This window comes from Panthera leo, chromosome B4 (assembly GCF_018350215.1).
Source record: "Panthera leo isolate Ple1 chromosome B4, P.leo_Ple1_pat1.1, whole genome shotgun sequence".
NCBI lineage: Eukaryota > Metazoa > Chordata > Mammalia > Carnivora > Felidae > Panthera > Panthera leo.
The window spans coordinates 22,455,008-22,471,294 of record NC_056685.1 but is presented as its reverse complement, the minus strand read 5'-3'; the positions used below and the strand labels follow the sequence as shown (position 1 = coordinate 22,471,294).

Sequence of the window (16,287 nt, the reverse complement as noted above, 5' to 3'; positions counted from 1 at the left end):
AGGAGTCTATCACACGGTAATGTCGCTAGTGGATTCTGTGGTGGCCCTGATGGACAGCTGGAGCTGTAGGAAGAAGGAGGATTGCTGTCCACACTGTAGCTGCCTTGTCTGCAGAAACCCCCGATTCTTGTAAATGCAAACCTGGTTGATCTGTGGTGTAAATTTTCTCTTCAAGATTATTGTAAACAGATCAATACTACTCTCTTAAAAGTTTTTCTGCTGTTTCTTGTTATTTCTGAAGCAGACCGTGAGGAGAAATAGCATGGTATGGTCCACCAGTTCTTAAAGTCATAAAGCATTTAGCCATGTGTTCAAAGGGGCGTGGCATGGGGCTCAGCTCATTAATTTTGAAAATCAATTTCCCTCAAGTTGAAAGACAAAAATTGCACAATTGGTACTCTCCTGAATAGCGCTAGCCCCTTCCTACCCTCTTTCTAATTGTATAATCTGAGTTTTTGCCAGACAGTGAAAATTATGGTCTCCATTTTTCCATTTCCATAATAGCATTTGTGATAGATAATTACAAAACTGGTAGCAATTTGACCAAACTAGTCAAAAGGATCCCTGACTGCACAGATGTGACCCTGGGGTCTAAAGCACAAAGATCAGCATTATTTACAAACCAAAGTGACCTGGAAGCAGGGTTACCTAATGCATCCGTATGCATGCAGTACGTGCTTACAAAATTGAAGTCTGACGGTCTGACAAAAATCAACATAAGCACACCGAGTATGAGTGTCTCAATTCGCAGCGAGGCCAGCTGACAGTCTTGAAAGTTCTACATTGTGTATCAGTTTCAGATACAGGATGTGGTACATAGTACAATTCTTACAAAGGTCTTCCAGCTTCTTTATTGCTAGATTTACTCGTTAGAAATTCGATTAAACACTAGCGCTTCTGTTCTTGTCTAGTCCAGGGCTCCTTTGCCATTCCTATCATCGAGCTGACTCTGCCTTCAATTCACAGCATCCTTTCATGGCGGTGGCTTTCTGTGGTGCAGCTTGCATCTTTGTGAGCTCTGACTATCCACTGTGTTCTCTTGTTCTGTTTGAGTTCTGCTTTCACATTTTGTTCTGTGCCTGTCTTTCCATAAGTTTTGCATTGTCCGTTGAAAGCAGTACACATTGGCTGATACTGACCGTGTTTTATTTAACTTCTCACAGATTCAGCTACTAGTGACTCAACAAAATCTAAGGTAAATTGTTTCGTACAGTTTTGGGGAGGAGTTGCCTTGTGGCTGATTTTTGGTCGGGGGGGGGGGGGGGCGGGGAGGGGGCGGGGAGAGTTGCCTTGTGGCTGATTATTGTGATGAGTATACAAATGCATCCCTTTCTGCGTTTCCGGACACAGACCGACAAAGTCTTTTAAAGGGAAGAATGGATTCTTAGAATATGGTAGAATACTGGATTTTGAGTTGGAATGTTGGGTTTCTCTCAGCATAGTTTAGCCTAAACCAGAGGAGTAGACACTTTTTCATTTTTAAACATGACAATTTTCTAACACACACAAAAGCAGAGAGGATAGTATAACGAGTCCCCATGGAACCATTATCCATTCTCAACAATTAACACGTGGCTGGCCATCTTGTTTCATGTGCATTTCACCCACTTCCCTCCTCCTGGACTACTCTGAAGCAAGTTCAAGCATCGTATTTCATCTGTAAATATTTCAGTAGTAATATAGGTTTTGTGACTATTACACATTCTTCTGAATGATACATATTTCATAAGAAAATATATATTCTCGGCTCCTTTCAGCAAACTCAGTATTTTTGCATAATTTGTATGCCATTGACAACACTGCCAAACTATACAACATTTTGAGTAGTTTTGGGAAGTTTTTTATTAGTTCACTTTGTCCAAACTTTGCTCTGCTGAGACAGTAGCAACTAGAATTGTCAAGAAACTTCCTAAAACATTGTTCTATTCAGAAATGAGACGAGAGATTTATATATCGTGTTTAAATTCCATAACGGGGCTGTGTATGATTAAATTATAATTCTTGCCAGAAATTTTACAAAATATTCCAGTCACATCACACCATTTGCTATAACTTATGTTGTGATTTTTACTGGCTTTTGGCCCCAGCTTTTTATTTTGAAAAATTTTAAACCTAGAGAAAAGTTACCAGAAAAATAGCGCCCACACCTTTTGCCTTAGATTCATCATTTGGTAAATCTTGATATACATGTGGGGGTCGATCATTTGAGAGTTACATATAGACACGATAACACTTTATCCCTAAATGCTTCAGCAGCCACCCCCAAACAACAGGGCATTGTCCTGTAAAATTACAGGGTAATCGTAATACCCAGGTACTTAGCATGAGTACACAGCATTATTATTTCTAATGTAGAGTTTTTATACAAATTTTCCATGTTGTCCCAATGATGTAAATTGTTTTTTATTTCCCTATACAGGATGCAATGAAGGATCACTCCTTGCATTTTATTGTCATGTTTCTTTAGGCTTCTTTGATCTAGGACAGTTTCCTTTTTGTTTGTTTGTTTTGTTTTGTTGGGTTTTTTTGCCAGAGGATTTCAGATTTAGATTTGGATGTTATATTTGAGATTTCAGAGTTACTTGAAATCTCTCCTTCCCTCTTACTAGGTGCATATTTCTTAATCTGTTGTTATAACAGCTTTTCCATGTTAACAATGGTGGTAGTTGTATTCTGCCTGTAATACGGTGGATATACAAGTAGTATAATTCTTTGTAGCAATTTTTCAATTGTAAAATAACCACAGCCAAATTATTTGCTCCAACACGTATATGGTCACAGAATCATAGGATTTTGAAGGGGACCCTAGGAAATCTTAATGTAATCTAATTTTGTCTTGGTTAAATAAACAACGAAATTGAGATGTTGGAAAGTAAATCACTTGCTCAGTGTTCTGTGCGGCAAGCCAGAGGAAGGAAGGTCAGGCTTGATTCAGAGTCCAACCGCAACCATTCTCCACTACAATCTTCAGCAGAAGGCGTTAAAATGTAGATAACCAATTAGAAGGATACTGGATAACCGGGCGTTCCTTTCCAGCCCATAAAAACAAAGTTCTCTTAATCTGTGATTTTATTGTGGTGAATGCTTTTTCATACAACAGCCTAAATGTTTCCTTTTTTTTTTTTTTTTTTTACGACTTTGATACGGTAGTTTTAGTTTGTGTCAGATCTTTATGACAATAGAGAAACACACTTTCTGCTTCTATTACTCAGCATACTTCCTGCCTTCCTGCTTGTCTTCCACGGTCTGTGATCAAATGTTTCTTGACCCCCTCGCCCACCACTACCCGTGACTTAGCAGATAGGCATTATGAAGAAACTAATTAAATAGTTGTCGTCAAGACCCTATTGAGCATAGCTAAGGAAGCCAGTAGCCTGCACTACAGCTTTAGCAATGATGGTGCTTCTATGGTAAGGATTTAAGATCTTTAACTGACCTCACATTATTTGAATTGTCTGGTTTTGTTGTTACCTTGAGATAAATGAGACATTCCCTACCTGATTTGCCCAGGCAAGTCTGAAGACCCAGTCTGGCTGAACTAATGCAAGACCAAAGGGTTCCCTTAATGAGCTTATCTGATACCAGATGTGTATCATATGGCGTCTGTAATTAGAACACGGAAGTCAGTCATACAATTTTAGTAACCCATGGCAGAATATTGTATGCAACTCTGTCAAAATATTAACTCTCAAACCTGTGTTCCAGATTAAGGAACCTGAAGTAGGTCCAGCATTGCACAAGCAGGGGCAGTCGGTAGGTGCAGGGAAACTAACAAGAATAGGAGCGCTAGGTAGCTCTAAGCACGAACTATTTCCCTGTGAAAGACGGATGTATGTGCGCTGTGACTTGCCAGATAAATACCACCAGTTACCAAGACCTGGAACTGGTCATAAAGAAAGAAAAATGTCTCTTGGGACCAGGTCACACGGAGGCACAAAACCCCACACTCTGTAGTGTGCGTAGAGCTTCCGTAGAGCTAACTCGGTAAGAAACGTTTGGGGGAAGGCCTCTTCAGGCGAGCTCCGTGGCGTCCTTGTGTTGAAAGCCTCGTTTCTCTGATTGCCTCTCAGGGCTCGTGGGGATCTGGAAGAGACCAGTACAGCAGGGAACTGCTCGTGTCCTCCATATTCGCGGCCGCTAGTCGCAAGAGGAAAAAGCCCAAAGAAAAGGCGCAGCCCAGCAGCTCAGAAGACGAACTGGACAGTGTGTTTTTTAAGAAAGAGAGCACAGAACAGTGTCACAATGACCTTAAAGAGGAGTCCAAAAAAGAGAGTGAGGCATTGTGCAGAAAGCAAAGGCTCGTCCTTTCCAAAGAAAACAGCGCCAAGAAGGACAGCGGTGCCCCAAAAGATGAAAAGACGCCCCCGCGGCAGGAGAGCGCGCCGTCGGAAGAACCCTCACCCCCGCACAGCTCGAGGCACAGCAAGTCTCCGACGCTGAGCGGCCGCTTCCCCTTGCTGAGAGACAGCTCCAGATCCCCGGCCGCGCACAAGTCGTCCCCCCACTTGGAAGAGCCGGGGTCCGACTCTGGCCCTCTGCCCAGCACTTCCTCGCAGGCTTCTCCGGCCAGGCCTCCCACCAAGACGTCCACCAGCCCGGAAAGCAAACGCGGCGAGGTTCTGGCCACCGTGGGCACCGCCACCTCCGACTGTTCCGCCGCGCCACCCACCGCGTACCCGGCCAGCCTGGACTGCAGCCGGCTGAGCCCCGACGTGCGCTCCGTGGCCGAGAGCAAGGGGGACGAGGCGGACGACGAGCGCAGCGAGCTCATCAGCGAGGGGCGGCCGGTCGAGACGGACAGCGAGAGTGACTTCCCTGTGTTCCCCGCGGCCCTGGCCCCGGACAGGCTCTTCCGGGGAAAGCTGCAGGAGGCCGGGAAGGCGAGCCGGAGGAACTCGGAAGGCAGCGAGGTCAGTTGCACGGAGGGAAGTCTGACACCGAGCCTGGACAGCCGAAGGCAGCTCTTCAGCTCCCACAAGCTGATCGAGTGCGACACCCTGTCCAGGAAGAAATCGGCGCGGTTCAAGTCCGACAGCGGCAGCCTCGGGGATGCCAAGAGCGACCGAGAAGCCCCTGCCATAACCCGGGTGTTTGACGTCATGAAGAAAGGAAAGTCGACGGGCAGTTTACTGACACCGACCCGAAGTGAATCCGAAAAACAGGAGCCCACTTGGAAGACCAAGATAGCAGATCGGTTAAAACTGAGACCCCGGGCGCCGGCCGACGACATGTTCGGAGTAGGAACCCAAAAAGCGAGCGCCGAGGCGGCCAAGAGGAAAAACATCAAACGGCGGCACACGCTAGGAGGGCACAGAGATGCCGCCGAGATCAGTGTTTTGAATTTTTGGAAGGCGCACGAGCAGGGTGCGGAGAGGGAATCCGAACTTTCAGCTGTGAATCGGTTAAAGCCCAAGTGCTCAGCCCAGGACCTCTCCATCTCAGACTGGCTGGCCAGGGAGCGCCTGCGCACCAGCGCCTCCGACCTCAGCAGAGGGGAGACCGGGGGCCCCCAGCCCGACAGCTCGCGCGCCTTGGAAGGAGCCACGGCCCACGCACCTTTGTCCTCCCAGGCCGACGCGGGCGGCTCTCCCGGTACCTTGGCTTCAACCAACAGGCCCCTTCTTTCCAGCCCACCCCAGTCACCTGACCAAATAAATGGAGAAAGCTTCCAGAACATGAGCCAACACGCTAGTTCTGCAGCATTATAATGCCCAGCCTCCTCGACTGTCTGAAACCCCGGCGATAAAGCACAGTTGCATCCCTGTCTTTAAACTGGGGTATGTCCTCCATAGCAAATAAAAAAAGCTACTGTTACACGTTCCAGTAACTCTGTAAATATTTTCTTGTACCAGAATTGTTATTATGCAGCCTTCATTTGGGCTGGTTTCATCATTTTGCACTGTGGAATAGCTTTACAGTGCATTACTACAGCCAGAAGAACATATATATATATATATATATATATATATATATATATATATATATATATATATAGGATAGTTGTATACAAATGAGCAAGGTATTTGTTGCAACTTACTACATAGTGTATACCCAAGATTACTGAAGAAAATAGCTGGCATTATTAGTATGCAGCAAATTTGTTCTTTTGGTTTCATCACTAACAAAAGTGCCTCATCATAAAAATCCATTTGGTTATTAGGGTGCCATATTGTTAAAATTAGATAACTTACATTGAATAAATGAACGCATTTTATTGGTAACAAAGTTCATTACATTTACCAGTTTTAACACAGGTGGATACGGAACTTCCATTCTTTAGTCATTCCAGGTGGATCTCTGAGTTTTATATTCAAACTTTTAATACAGTTTTTGAGTTTTGTGTGACTTGAATTTTTAATCTTTCTGTAAAATACATAACTTAAATGAACATATTATATGTGTATCTTTTCTTCAGATACCAGATTTGATATAAATGTTGTAACATAGGTGTGTAGATAGTGACCTGGACGGAACTGGCTTCTTTATCGAGAAGAATATAATTCTGCATGAGGACTTAATGAATCCAAACCTGTGTCATGCCTGTGTGCATACCCAATTAAACACTGGAAATAAAAATTGTTTTGGTGAACTTTGCACGGCTTGAAACTTATTCTAATATATTTTTAAATGTCTTCCATTTATAACTGCCTTAATTGGTCCTGACTTTAAGAAAATCACTGCTCTCTTTATATAGTCCATCTCTCTGCTGTGTTGGACAGGGATCTCTTATAAATGTTTACATTGGCCTAACCTCCCTTCTGCACACAGATAATATTTAGCTTTTCTAGCTAAAGTAACATGTTGTGTTTACCTTTTGTTGGAGATAATGAATGAAAAGGGCATGTGTTTGGGAATCAGACCAACTCTGTACTTCCTAGATATGTAAACTTGGACAAATTATGTAACTCCTCTGAATTCATCCCCTCAGATAAATAATGATAATAGTATCCATTATAAGGGTTATTAGATTTAAATGCCATACTGTTCCAGATATAGTGCCTGCCACTCACAACTTGCAAAATATGTCAAACCTATTCTAAGAAATAATGGGTACTTAAAGTCTCAGAATGGTAAGACTGGAAGGGCCTTAAAAATCATCAAATCGAGTTGTTTTCAACCCTGCCAGACCCCATATTCTCATTCTGTAAAGAATATTTTTAAATTTCTCCTTTACTATTCTGAAGAGAAATTCACAGATAATATAAACTACCTGTATAACAAATCTATATATGTAATATATATCTTATTCCATATATTATGGAATGTCTATAATTTTCTTATAGAAAGGAAAGAAAATGATTTATAATAAAGTAATAAACGATTCAATATGAGAAGCAGTCAGATATTTGCACCAATATAGAGAGTCACTAACAGTGCAATAACTTTATGTACCGTGAGTAGTTTTGCTACTGGTGACATGATACTCTTAAACGATGATAAAATTCTGAACAAAATATAAGTACGCTCTTTCCTACTGTACACAGTAGGCATATTACTGGAAAAGCCAGTGTATTCTTAAAATCATCAAAAGTACTTTTTATATGTAAAAACAAGAAGCTGGTTCAAGGCTCAAATAATGATTTTCTATTCATTTCGGTTCTTATATTTATTATCTTCACTTTTCTTTGGATCTTGAGATGTTTGCTAGATCATTGATTTTCAGCCACTTTTTGTTTTTTGATATTTGCTGTTTAAAAGGCTATTTGTTTTATTTTCATTTGTTTCAAAACATTTTCTAATTTCTGTTGTGATTTTTTTATTGTGATTTCTATTGTGAGTTATTTAGATGTATATTGCTTAATTTCTAAACATTTGGAGGCTTTCTAGTTTGTCTTGTAAAAAAATTATTTCTAGTATAATTCACATGATCATTAAACATATTCTGATAGTTTCAAGCTGTTTGAAATTAATGGAGATTTCCATTACATAAACCAGCATGTGGCAGATTTCTATAAATGTTCCACGTCCACTTGAAAAGAATATAACCGGGGGCGCCTGTGTGGTTCAGTCGGGTAAGCCTCTGACTTCGGCTCAGGTCATGATCTCGTGGTTCATGAGTTCAAGCCCCACATCAGGCTCTGTGCTGACCACTCAGAGCCTGTAGCCTGCTTCAGATTCTTTCTCTCTCTCTGTTCCTGCCCTGCTCACGCTCTGTCTGTCTCTCTTTCTCAAAAATGAATAAACATTTAAAAAAAATTTTTTTTTAAGAAATAAAACAATATAACTGGTGCTTTATTATGTTAACTGGGTCAGGTTTCTTAATTTTAGTTTTTCAGATCTTTTATATCCTTACTGATATCTTACCTAGCTCGTATCATTTCCTGAGAGGTGATGAAGTCTTATGTTTACAAATTTTTTTGGTCTCTTATTTCTGTCCATTTTTTCCTTATACATTTTGAAGCTAGTTTATACTAAGTGGACATAGATTTAGAATTATTTTATCTTCATGGTGAATTGGCCCCTTTATTGTTATGGAATGCCCTTCATTCTGTCTACCAAAGCTGTTTGTGTTAAAGTTTAATTTTATATGATACTGATGTGACTGTCTCAGTTACTTTTGGCTAGTGTTTGCATAGTAATCTTTCTCATCCTTTTACTTTCAACCCTTGTGTGTTTATATTCGGTTTTTATCTCTTGTAGCAGCATATTATTCTTTTTTAAATGTAGTCTGATAATCTTTGTCTTTTAACCGAAGTACGTAATTCAGTTACATTTAATGAAATTACTGATGTATTTGGATTCATATGTGCTGTCTTATTTGTTTTCTACTTGTCTCACAAGTTTTATGTACCTTTTTCTCTTGTTTCTTGCCTCTTCTGAATTACTCAAATGTTATTATTATACCCTTTTCCCCTTCTATTAGCATGTTATTTATTCTTTTACTATTCTTTTAGAGACATTTTTCATCTAATAGGACCTAATTTAAATGAAACATTTACTACTTTGACATGCTGCTTATTACAGTTGATTATATATATATATCTCCATACCTTGTAAGACATTATTTTTGTTTTATATACTTGAATATTCATCTGCATTTACCAACAATAACCATTTCTACTGCTCTTTATTCTTTCCTTACTTTTGTGTTTTATCTGCAGTCTTTCTCTTCCTAAAGAACTCTAATTATAGGGTCGCCTGGGTGGCTCAGTTGGCTAGGCTCAGGCATCTAACTTTGGCTCAGGTCATGATCTCATGGTTCATGGGTTCAAGCCCCACGTCGCGCTCTGTGCTAACAGCTGGGATCCTGTGTCTCCCTCTCTCTTTGCCCCTTCCCCCCCCACACTCTCAAAAATAAACTTAAAAAATCTTAGAAATAGTGATTTCTCTAAAAACACCCAGATAGCCAGAGATCTCCTGTTAAGTAGTATGATTTTATGTGCATAGGTCAGTGATTTACAGTTATTCAAATTGTCCCCAGCCTAAGTTATTCTGGTCTCATTTCAATAAAAATGTAATGGTTAGAGGGGTGCCTGGGTGGCTTAGTCGGTTAAGCGTCCGACTTCAGCTCAGGTCACGATCTCACGGTCGGTGAGTTCGAGCCCCGCGTCGGGCTCTGGGCTGATGGCTCAGAGCCTGGAGCCTGCTTCCGATTCTGTGTCTCTCTCTCTCTCCCCCTCCCCGTTCATGCTCTGTCTCTCTCTGTCTCAAAAATAAATAAACGTTAAAAAAAAAATTAAAAAAAAATTGTAATGGTTAGATTAGCTTATCCTGCAGGTCTTGTGTCTAAGTTTTGTTTTGTTTTGTGTCTACCTTTTAATGAAAAGGTTTTAAGAAATTTTGGGATCTCATTTTAAAAGTGGTTTATACTGCTTCTTTAGTGAAAGAAGGGACCCAGCATTTGTTTGGGGGTTCCTTTATTCAGATTTATAAAGTGCACGCTGAAATGCAGTTTCCGCTCTCTGAAGGAGCTGACAGGTGGAAATATGTAATTACGTGGAGGTGTCAAAGATTCCTACTTCTCGGTTCTTAAATTGAAATCATATTCTTTTTTTTTTTTCTCAGAAGTTTATTTATTTTGGGAGAGAGAGCATGAGTGAAGGAAGGGCAGAGAGAGAGGTAGAGAGAGAGAATCCCAGGCAGTCTTCGCACGTCAGCACAGCGCAGAACCCGACACAGGGCTTGAATTCACAAACTGAGATCAGACCTGAGCCGAAATCAAGAGTTGGGACACTTAACCGACTGAGCCACTCAGGAACCCCTTGAGATCATATTCTCTAAGCCTTACTTCACATCCACCTGGAACGCCGCATTGAACGCTCAAAGCCCTGGACTATAGTCATGACCTGCTGCTGACCAGCTGTGTGACTTTCGGCAGAAAGTTACTTCTCTGGGCCTCAGTTTTCCCATCTGTAAAAACAGGTTGGAACAGATGATCCTAAAGTAGCTTCAGGCCCACCATTTGATTCTTCTGTAGAGTATAATGCATTCTAGCATCTTCTAGCGTCTTCCACATATGGCAACATTGCTTTATCTTTTCTTAAGAAAAAGTAGAGAAAAATATTGAAAACACAGAGAAGAAGAATATGACACTCTGTTTATATTGCCCAGGATGAACAAATATTATTAACATTTTTGTGATATTGGCATCAGCTCTTTTTTAACAGGATAAATATTTCTGTTTTTACTCCAGTTTGTTACCCTTCCCATTCCTATTCCCTTCCCTCCTCCCAACACAGACATCATGAGTATATCGCTCCAGTCACATTTTACTTTTATTATGTATATAACCATAATTATAACGTATAATATTTTTAATTTACATAAATCATAGCATAGTATCTATCTAACTTGCTGTTGTCACTTCATATGTCTTCGAGATCTGCCTTTATTGAACCATGTAGCTGTATTCTATTTTCCCATTTTTCTTGGGGTGGGCGTGGTGTTCGAAGGGGTGTCTTTGTACTTGCCTCTGTGCACACACATACAGAGTGTCTTAAAAGCTTCTGGGTCGATACTGTGCACCTTTTCGACTTGACTAGGTTTTGCCAAAATAATCTCCAAAGTGGTGTCCACTTAGACACCATCAGCCGTGTATGAGTTTTCTCATTTCTTCACATCCTCTTGGATGCTAGATATTTTGGGGTTCTTAATGTTTTGTTTGGAAAGTTGACGCATGTGAGGTAATGTCTGACTGTTGTGCATAGTCAAGACAGTGTTTTCTGTTGCTGGCTTTTTCTCAGAGATCTTTATATAAGCTGGATACTAATCCTTTACCTGTTGTGTAGATTTCAAATATCATCTTTCAGTTTGTAGTTTTTAAGGTATTTAACTGTATATTTTAAATTTGTCTTTTTAAATCAGAGTTACTAGCTTTTACATGTACTTGTTGAGTCCCATTTAAGAAATACTTCCAGGACCGCCTGGGTGCCTCCGTCGGTTAAGAGTCTGACTCTTGATCTCAGCTCAGGTCTTGATCTCAGGGTCGTGAGTTCAAGCCCCACCTTGGGCTCCACACTGGGCATGAAGCAGAAAGGAAAGGAAAAGGAAAAGGGAAAGGGAAAGGGAAAGGGAAAGGGAAAGGGAAAGGGAAAGGAAGGGAGGGAGGGGAGGGGAGGGGAGAGGAAAGAAGGGGAGGGAAGGAGTGTTTTTCACTGTTAGGTGTTTAGGTGTCTGGGACTTTTTTTATAAATGATGTGAGGTGGTATGACAACACTTTTTTTCTCCTATGGTAGTTATTGTGGATGTTTTTGCTACACAACTACAGATCTAGGAATATTAATAATAATAATAATAATAATAATAATAATAATAATAATGTTATTCTTCGTCTTCGTCTCCGTCTCCATCTCTGTCTCCTTCTCCTTATTCTTTTTTCTTCTCCTTCTTCTCCCTCCTCCCTCCTTCCTCTTCCTTTCTTCTTTTTTAGTATAGTTGACAATGTTACACTAGTTTCAGACACATAATATTACATTGGATCCAGGAATTCTTAAACAGGACAACCAAGTGTCCCTCCTTGCCACTTCACTGTTGGAAGGTGGAGAAATTCTACCCCAGCAGCGAGGATGCTTTAGCAGACTGTTTTGTGCCAACAGAGAACAGCAGGCGCTGGTTGTAACACAGGCAGGTCAGCTGGCTGCTCAAAAGGAAGTAGGGCTGTACTGCGGGGGCGAGGGGACACCTGCCACCCGGCCTCATGGCGTCCCTGCAGTGCAAACTAAAGTGAGAGCTGGAGCAGTGATGAAATACACAAACAGGAGAAAGCTTAGTTCTCTCCAGCCAAGGAGAGGATTGAGACTCTATATGTCCCAACCTTCCAATCGTAAAGCAGCTACAAAAGGAAACTATTGGGAAACGCAGATAGAGACTTATCAATTGTCCACTTGACTGTGGGGTTTCTTACTTTTTAAAAAAAAAAAAATTGTCTTAAGTTTATTTCTGAGAGAGAGAGAGAGAGAGAGAGAGAGAGAGAGAGAGCAGGGGAGGGGCAGAGGGAGCGGTAGAGAGAGAATCCCAGCAGTACACTGTCAGCACGGAGCCGGATGTGGGGCTCCAACTCAGAAACCGTGAGATTATGACCTGAGCCAAAACCAAGAGTCGGCTGCTTAACCGACTGAGCCACCCAGGTGCCCCGACTATGGGGTTTCTACAGATGCTTTCTTCCGGACATAGAAAAAATAAAAAGGCCGTGAAACCTTTACTTTCGAGAATAGGATAAAGATGATGGTTATGAGAACCTACCAGCAGAATTGAGCAAAACACCAGGGTGCTCACACGCCATATGCTGAAATTCACATAGATTAGTAGTCAGTGTTAGATTGCAAGATACGGATACATTTTTCCAGTAGGCAGAATTACTATTCTCCCGGTTCTTGACTGCGCTACGTAAATACAGATGTGTGGGTCACCTTACAATGATGTTCATAGTTTCCTGGTGGGTTTTTAAATACATATATTGAAGTCAGTCTCGATTTTCTACAGAATTACTCTCACAACAAGTATTTAAAGACCTTTATCATGTCTCCCAAATCTTATCTTTTTCCATTTTAAGCATCCTAACTGCTGAACACGGAAGAGTGGTTGAAAGTTAAAAGGAGGTGGATATTATCTCCATATGAGGAAGAGAATTCTAACCAGGTCCCACTGTTTAGTGAGTTGAGTTGACCTTTGGAAGTAGAAAGCTGACATCAGTGTGCATTTGCTCTGCTAGATTGCTCTCGATTGTGGCTCATTCAGTTCTGGTTGTTGGACTGACAGAAAGTAGATTTTGCAAAAAAAAAATTTTTTAACTATTTTATTTATTTATTGACTTATTTATTTATTTTAGTTTTTGAGAGAGAGAGGGTGCAAGTAGCAAGGGGCAGAGAGGGGGAGAGACCGGCAGGGAGAGAGAGAATCCCACTTGATAGTGCGGAGCCCGAAGCAGGGGCTCGAGCTCACCTGACAAGAAGCTCGTGCTCACCCGACACAGGACTCGAACTTGTGAACTGTGAGATCATGACCTGGAAATGAAGTTTTGTGTAGACTCTCACAAAAGCTGTATCCTCCTTACTGAATGTTATTTATGGAGAATCCAGGATCTCCCCCCCCCCACCCCTTTCTGTTTAGATACTACCTAAGCATCTTGGGAAGCATACCTTAGTGGCCATTACCAAGAATGTTCATTTGAAGAAATAAGCAAATTCTAGTGTCCCTAAAAAAATCACATCTACTACTGCCTTTAGTCTATTAGGGTGTTTTCCATCCACAGGAAGTAATTTAACCTGACACAAAGACATCTGATTCCAATTTGATTTTTTTTTTAAGTTTATTTATTTTGAGAGGGAGGGAGAGTGGGAGAGAGCAGGGTAGGGACAGAGAGAGAGGGAGAGAGAATATCAAGCAGGCTCCATGCCATGATCACAGAGCCCAACACGGGCCTCGAACTTATGAACCATGAAATCATGGCCTGAGCGGAAATCAAGAGTCAGACCCCTAACCGACTGAGCCACCCAGGCGCCCCTAGTTTGAATTCTTACCAGCCGACGCTGGCTTTCAGCTAGGGGTTCAGCTGCACATGTTGACCAGTGCACACGTGGCCTCTCCAAGCAGCTTGGGCTTCACACAGCATGGAGGCTGGGTGCCCAGAGGGAGCGTCCCAACAACAAGCTGCTCTAAGGGCGATAGACTAGAAGCCACAAGGCTACTTGGGACCTAGCCTGGGAGAGCCAGAACATCACTTCTGCATTCCATTGGTCAAGCAAGGCACCAAGCCCAGACCAGATTCAAAGGGAGGCAGATCAGACTACCTCTCGAGGCAAAGGACGGTGCAGGATCTGTGGCTTTCTTTAACCCAGTGTACACTTCTCTGTGTTAATTCTTTTATCTCTGGCTTAGGGCGTTGCCTCTTAGTATCAGTATTTGTATTTTCAAGCGCCCTCAAAAGGTATTTTCTCTAAGCAGCAGGATGGACAGCCACAGTTTCCAGAATGCTCTTCCCAGGCCTTTCCTCTTCCCACTTACACTTTTTTTTTTTTTTTTTTTTTAATTTTTAATGTTTACTTTTGAGAGAGAGGAAGACACAGACTCCGAAGCAGGCTCCAGGCTCCGAGCTGTCAGCACAGAGCGGGACACACGGCTCGAACTCACAAACCCTGAGGTCATGACTTGAGCTGAAGTCGGACACTTCACTGAGCCACCCAGGTGTTCCAACACTTTGAACACCATAAGCCCCGTCGGCTCTGTTTTAGTGCCGCAGGCCCCTGCCTCAAAAACTGAAAGCCGCCAACGTGCCCCTTCGGCAGCTGCCCTCGGTGTTCCCATCTCCCGGCAGGTGCGCGGCCGGGCGGCGGGGCTGTTTGCCCGCTGGGTCGCGCGGGGTGAGCTAGGTCAGGCCGCGCTGGCTCACGACTAGCAAGGTCTGTTCCTCCCCCGTGTTCGGCGGCTGTGGACCAGCGGCAGCCCCGTTCCGCGTCTCCCCCACGCTGGGCTGGGCGTTGCCAGCCACCGCATCCACGGACAAGAGAACGTGGCAAACGGTGCCCGGCTGCACAGCCCCTCCCTCTCACCGGTCACCGCTAGAAGCGCTCCCTCCGGGGCTCTGCGGGGCAGCGGCGTCCCGGCTCCTCCCCGGAGGGCCTTGAAAGAGAGTTGGGGGGGGGGGGGAGGGATGGCACGCTTCTCCGCCCTCGTCTTCCTTAGCTCCTCCACCCCCACCGCCCTGTGAGAGCCGGAGTTTTCGGAAAGGGGAGTGCGGTCTTGAGCTTAACGTCCTTTCAGTAGAAATAACCGCAGTCTTCATTTCTTACCATAGCTGTAGCAAATCAGTGGCTTAGGACTGCACGCATTTACTCTCCCCCGCTTCTGGAAGTCAGAGGTTCAAAACCACCTTCGCTGGTTGGAAATCACGGTGAGGCTGTGCCCCCTGAAGGCTCGAGGGGAGAGGCTGCCTTTGTCCCTTTCTAGCGTCTGGAGCTGTTGTCCCGGCACCTGGGGGCGGGTGGCCCCTCCCTCCATCTTCCAAGCTGGTGGCATAGTACCTTGCTTCGGTTCCCATACTACTTTCTCCTGTAGCCCCTCGCTCCCTCTCTCTTATAAAAACCCTTGTGGTTACATTTAAGAGCTGCCAAAAATCCAGGATACTCTCCTGCACTTGGGTAACGTAATACATTGGCAAAAGCCTCTTCTGCCCTATAAGGTGATGTTCACAGGTTCTAGGACCTGTGTGTCTCTGGAGGCCATTATCCAGCCTACCACAAGGGTGGTCTACCAGAAGGCTTTAAATGACTGTATTCTAACGACATAACTTTTTTTTTTTTAAGTATACGCTAACCCTAAATGTACTCAACATAAGGAGGCAGGGACCAAGAGCTAGGCTCGTGCTTATTCTCTCCATTATGCTTACGAACCTAAATCTCTGTCAGCTACTACAATATGGCAGCAAGGATTGCAATTCTTGAGGGGAGAACTCAACGGGCAGCATCGGAATGCCGCTCAGGGCGCCTTCAGCTCGGCGCTTTTCCCCCCGCATCTCTTGGCCCGTGAGATCATCGTTGCAGCCTTCCCCAGCCAGAAGTTCTCATCCGAAACACACCACACAGAAAATGGTTTGAGCAGCGATTCTCTCAAGAGTGGATGCTACATGCCCAGTACCATTCTAGGTTCGGAGAAAAGAAGTCAGTTCCTCACACACAACACGTGTCTTAGGTTCGGCGCATCCTATGGTCTCCGTACCGTGTCGTGACCAGAGCCCCATTTCCGCACTGGTGAGCAACACCAGTTCTGCCATATATCATGTTCCCATGTGTGTGCCGGTCTGTTTGGGGCTCGCTATCCCCAAACGCTGATCTACTCCAGTCCATAGGTCCT

The 16,287-nt window shown here is 43.3% G+C and overlaps 1 protein-coding gene across 8 annotated transcripts in view; it reads left to right on the top strand.

The window, feature by feature from the left end:
* ARHGAP21 (Rho GTPase activating protein 21) overlaps window positions 1–6,594 on the top strand; it is a 135,754-nt gene extending 129,160 nt beyond the window's left edge. For all 8 annotated transcript variants that reach the window (XM_042945125.1, XM_042945124.1, XM_042945123.1 and 5 more), the window contains 2 exons: window positions 1,164–1,195; window positions 4,071–6,594. In XM_042945125.1, coding sequence (XP_042801059.1) covers window positions 1,164–1,195; window positions 4,071–5,708 — 1,670 coding nt within the window. In that variant the 3' untranslated portion in view covers window positions 5,709–6,594. The remainder of the gene's footprint in view (window positions 1–1,163; window positions 1,196–4,070) is intronic.
* Window positions 6,595–16,287: the final 9,693 nt, after the last annotated feature.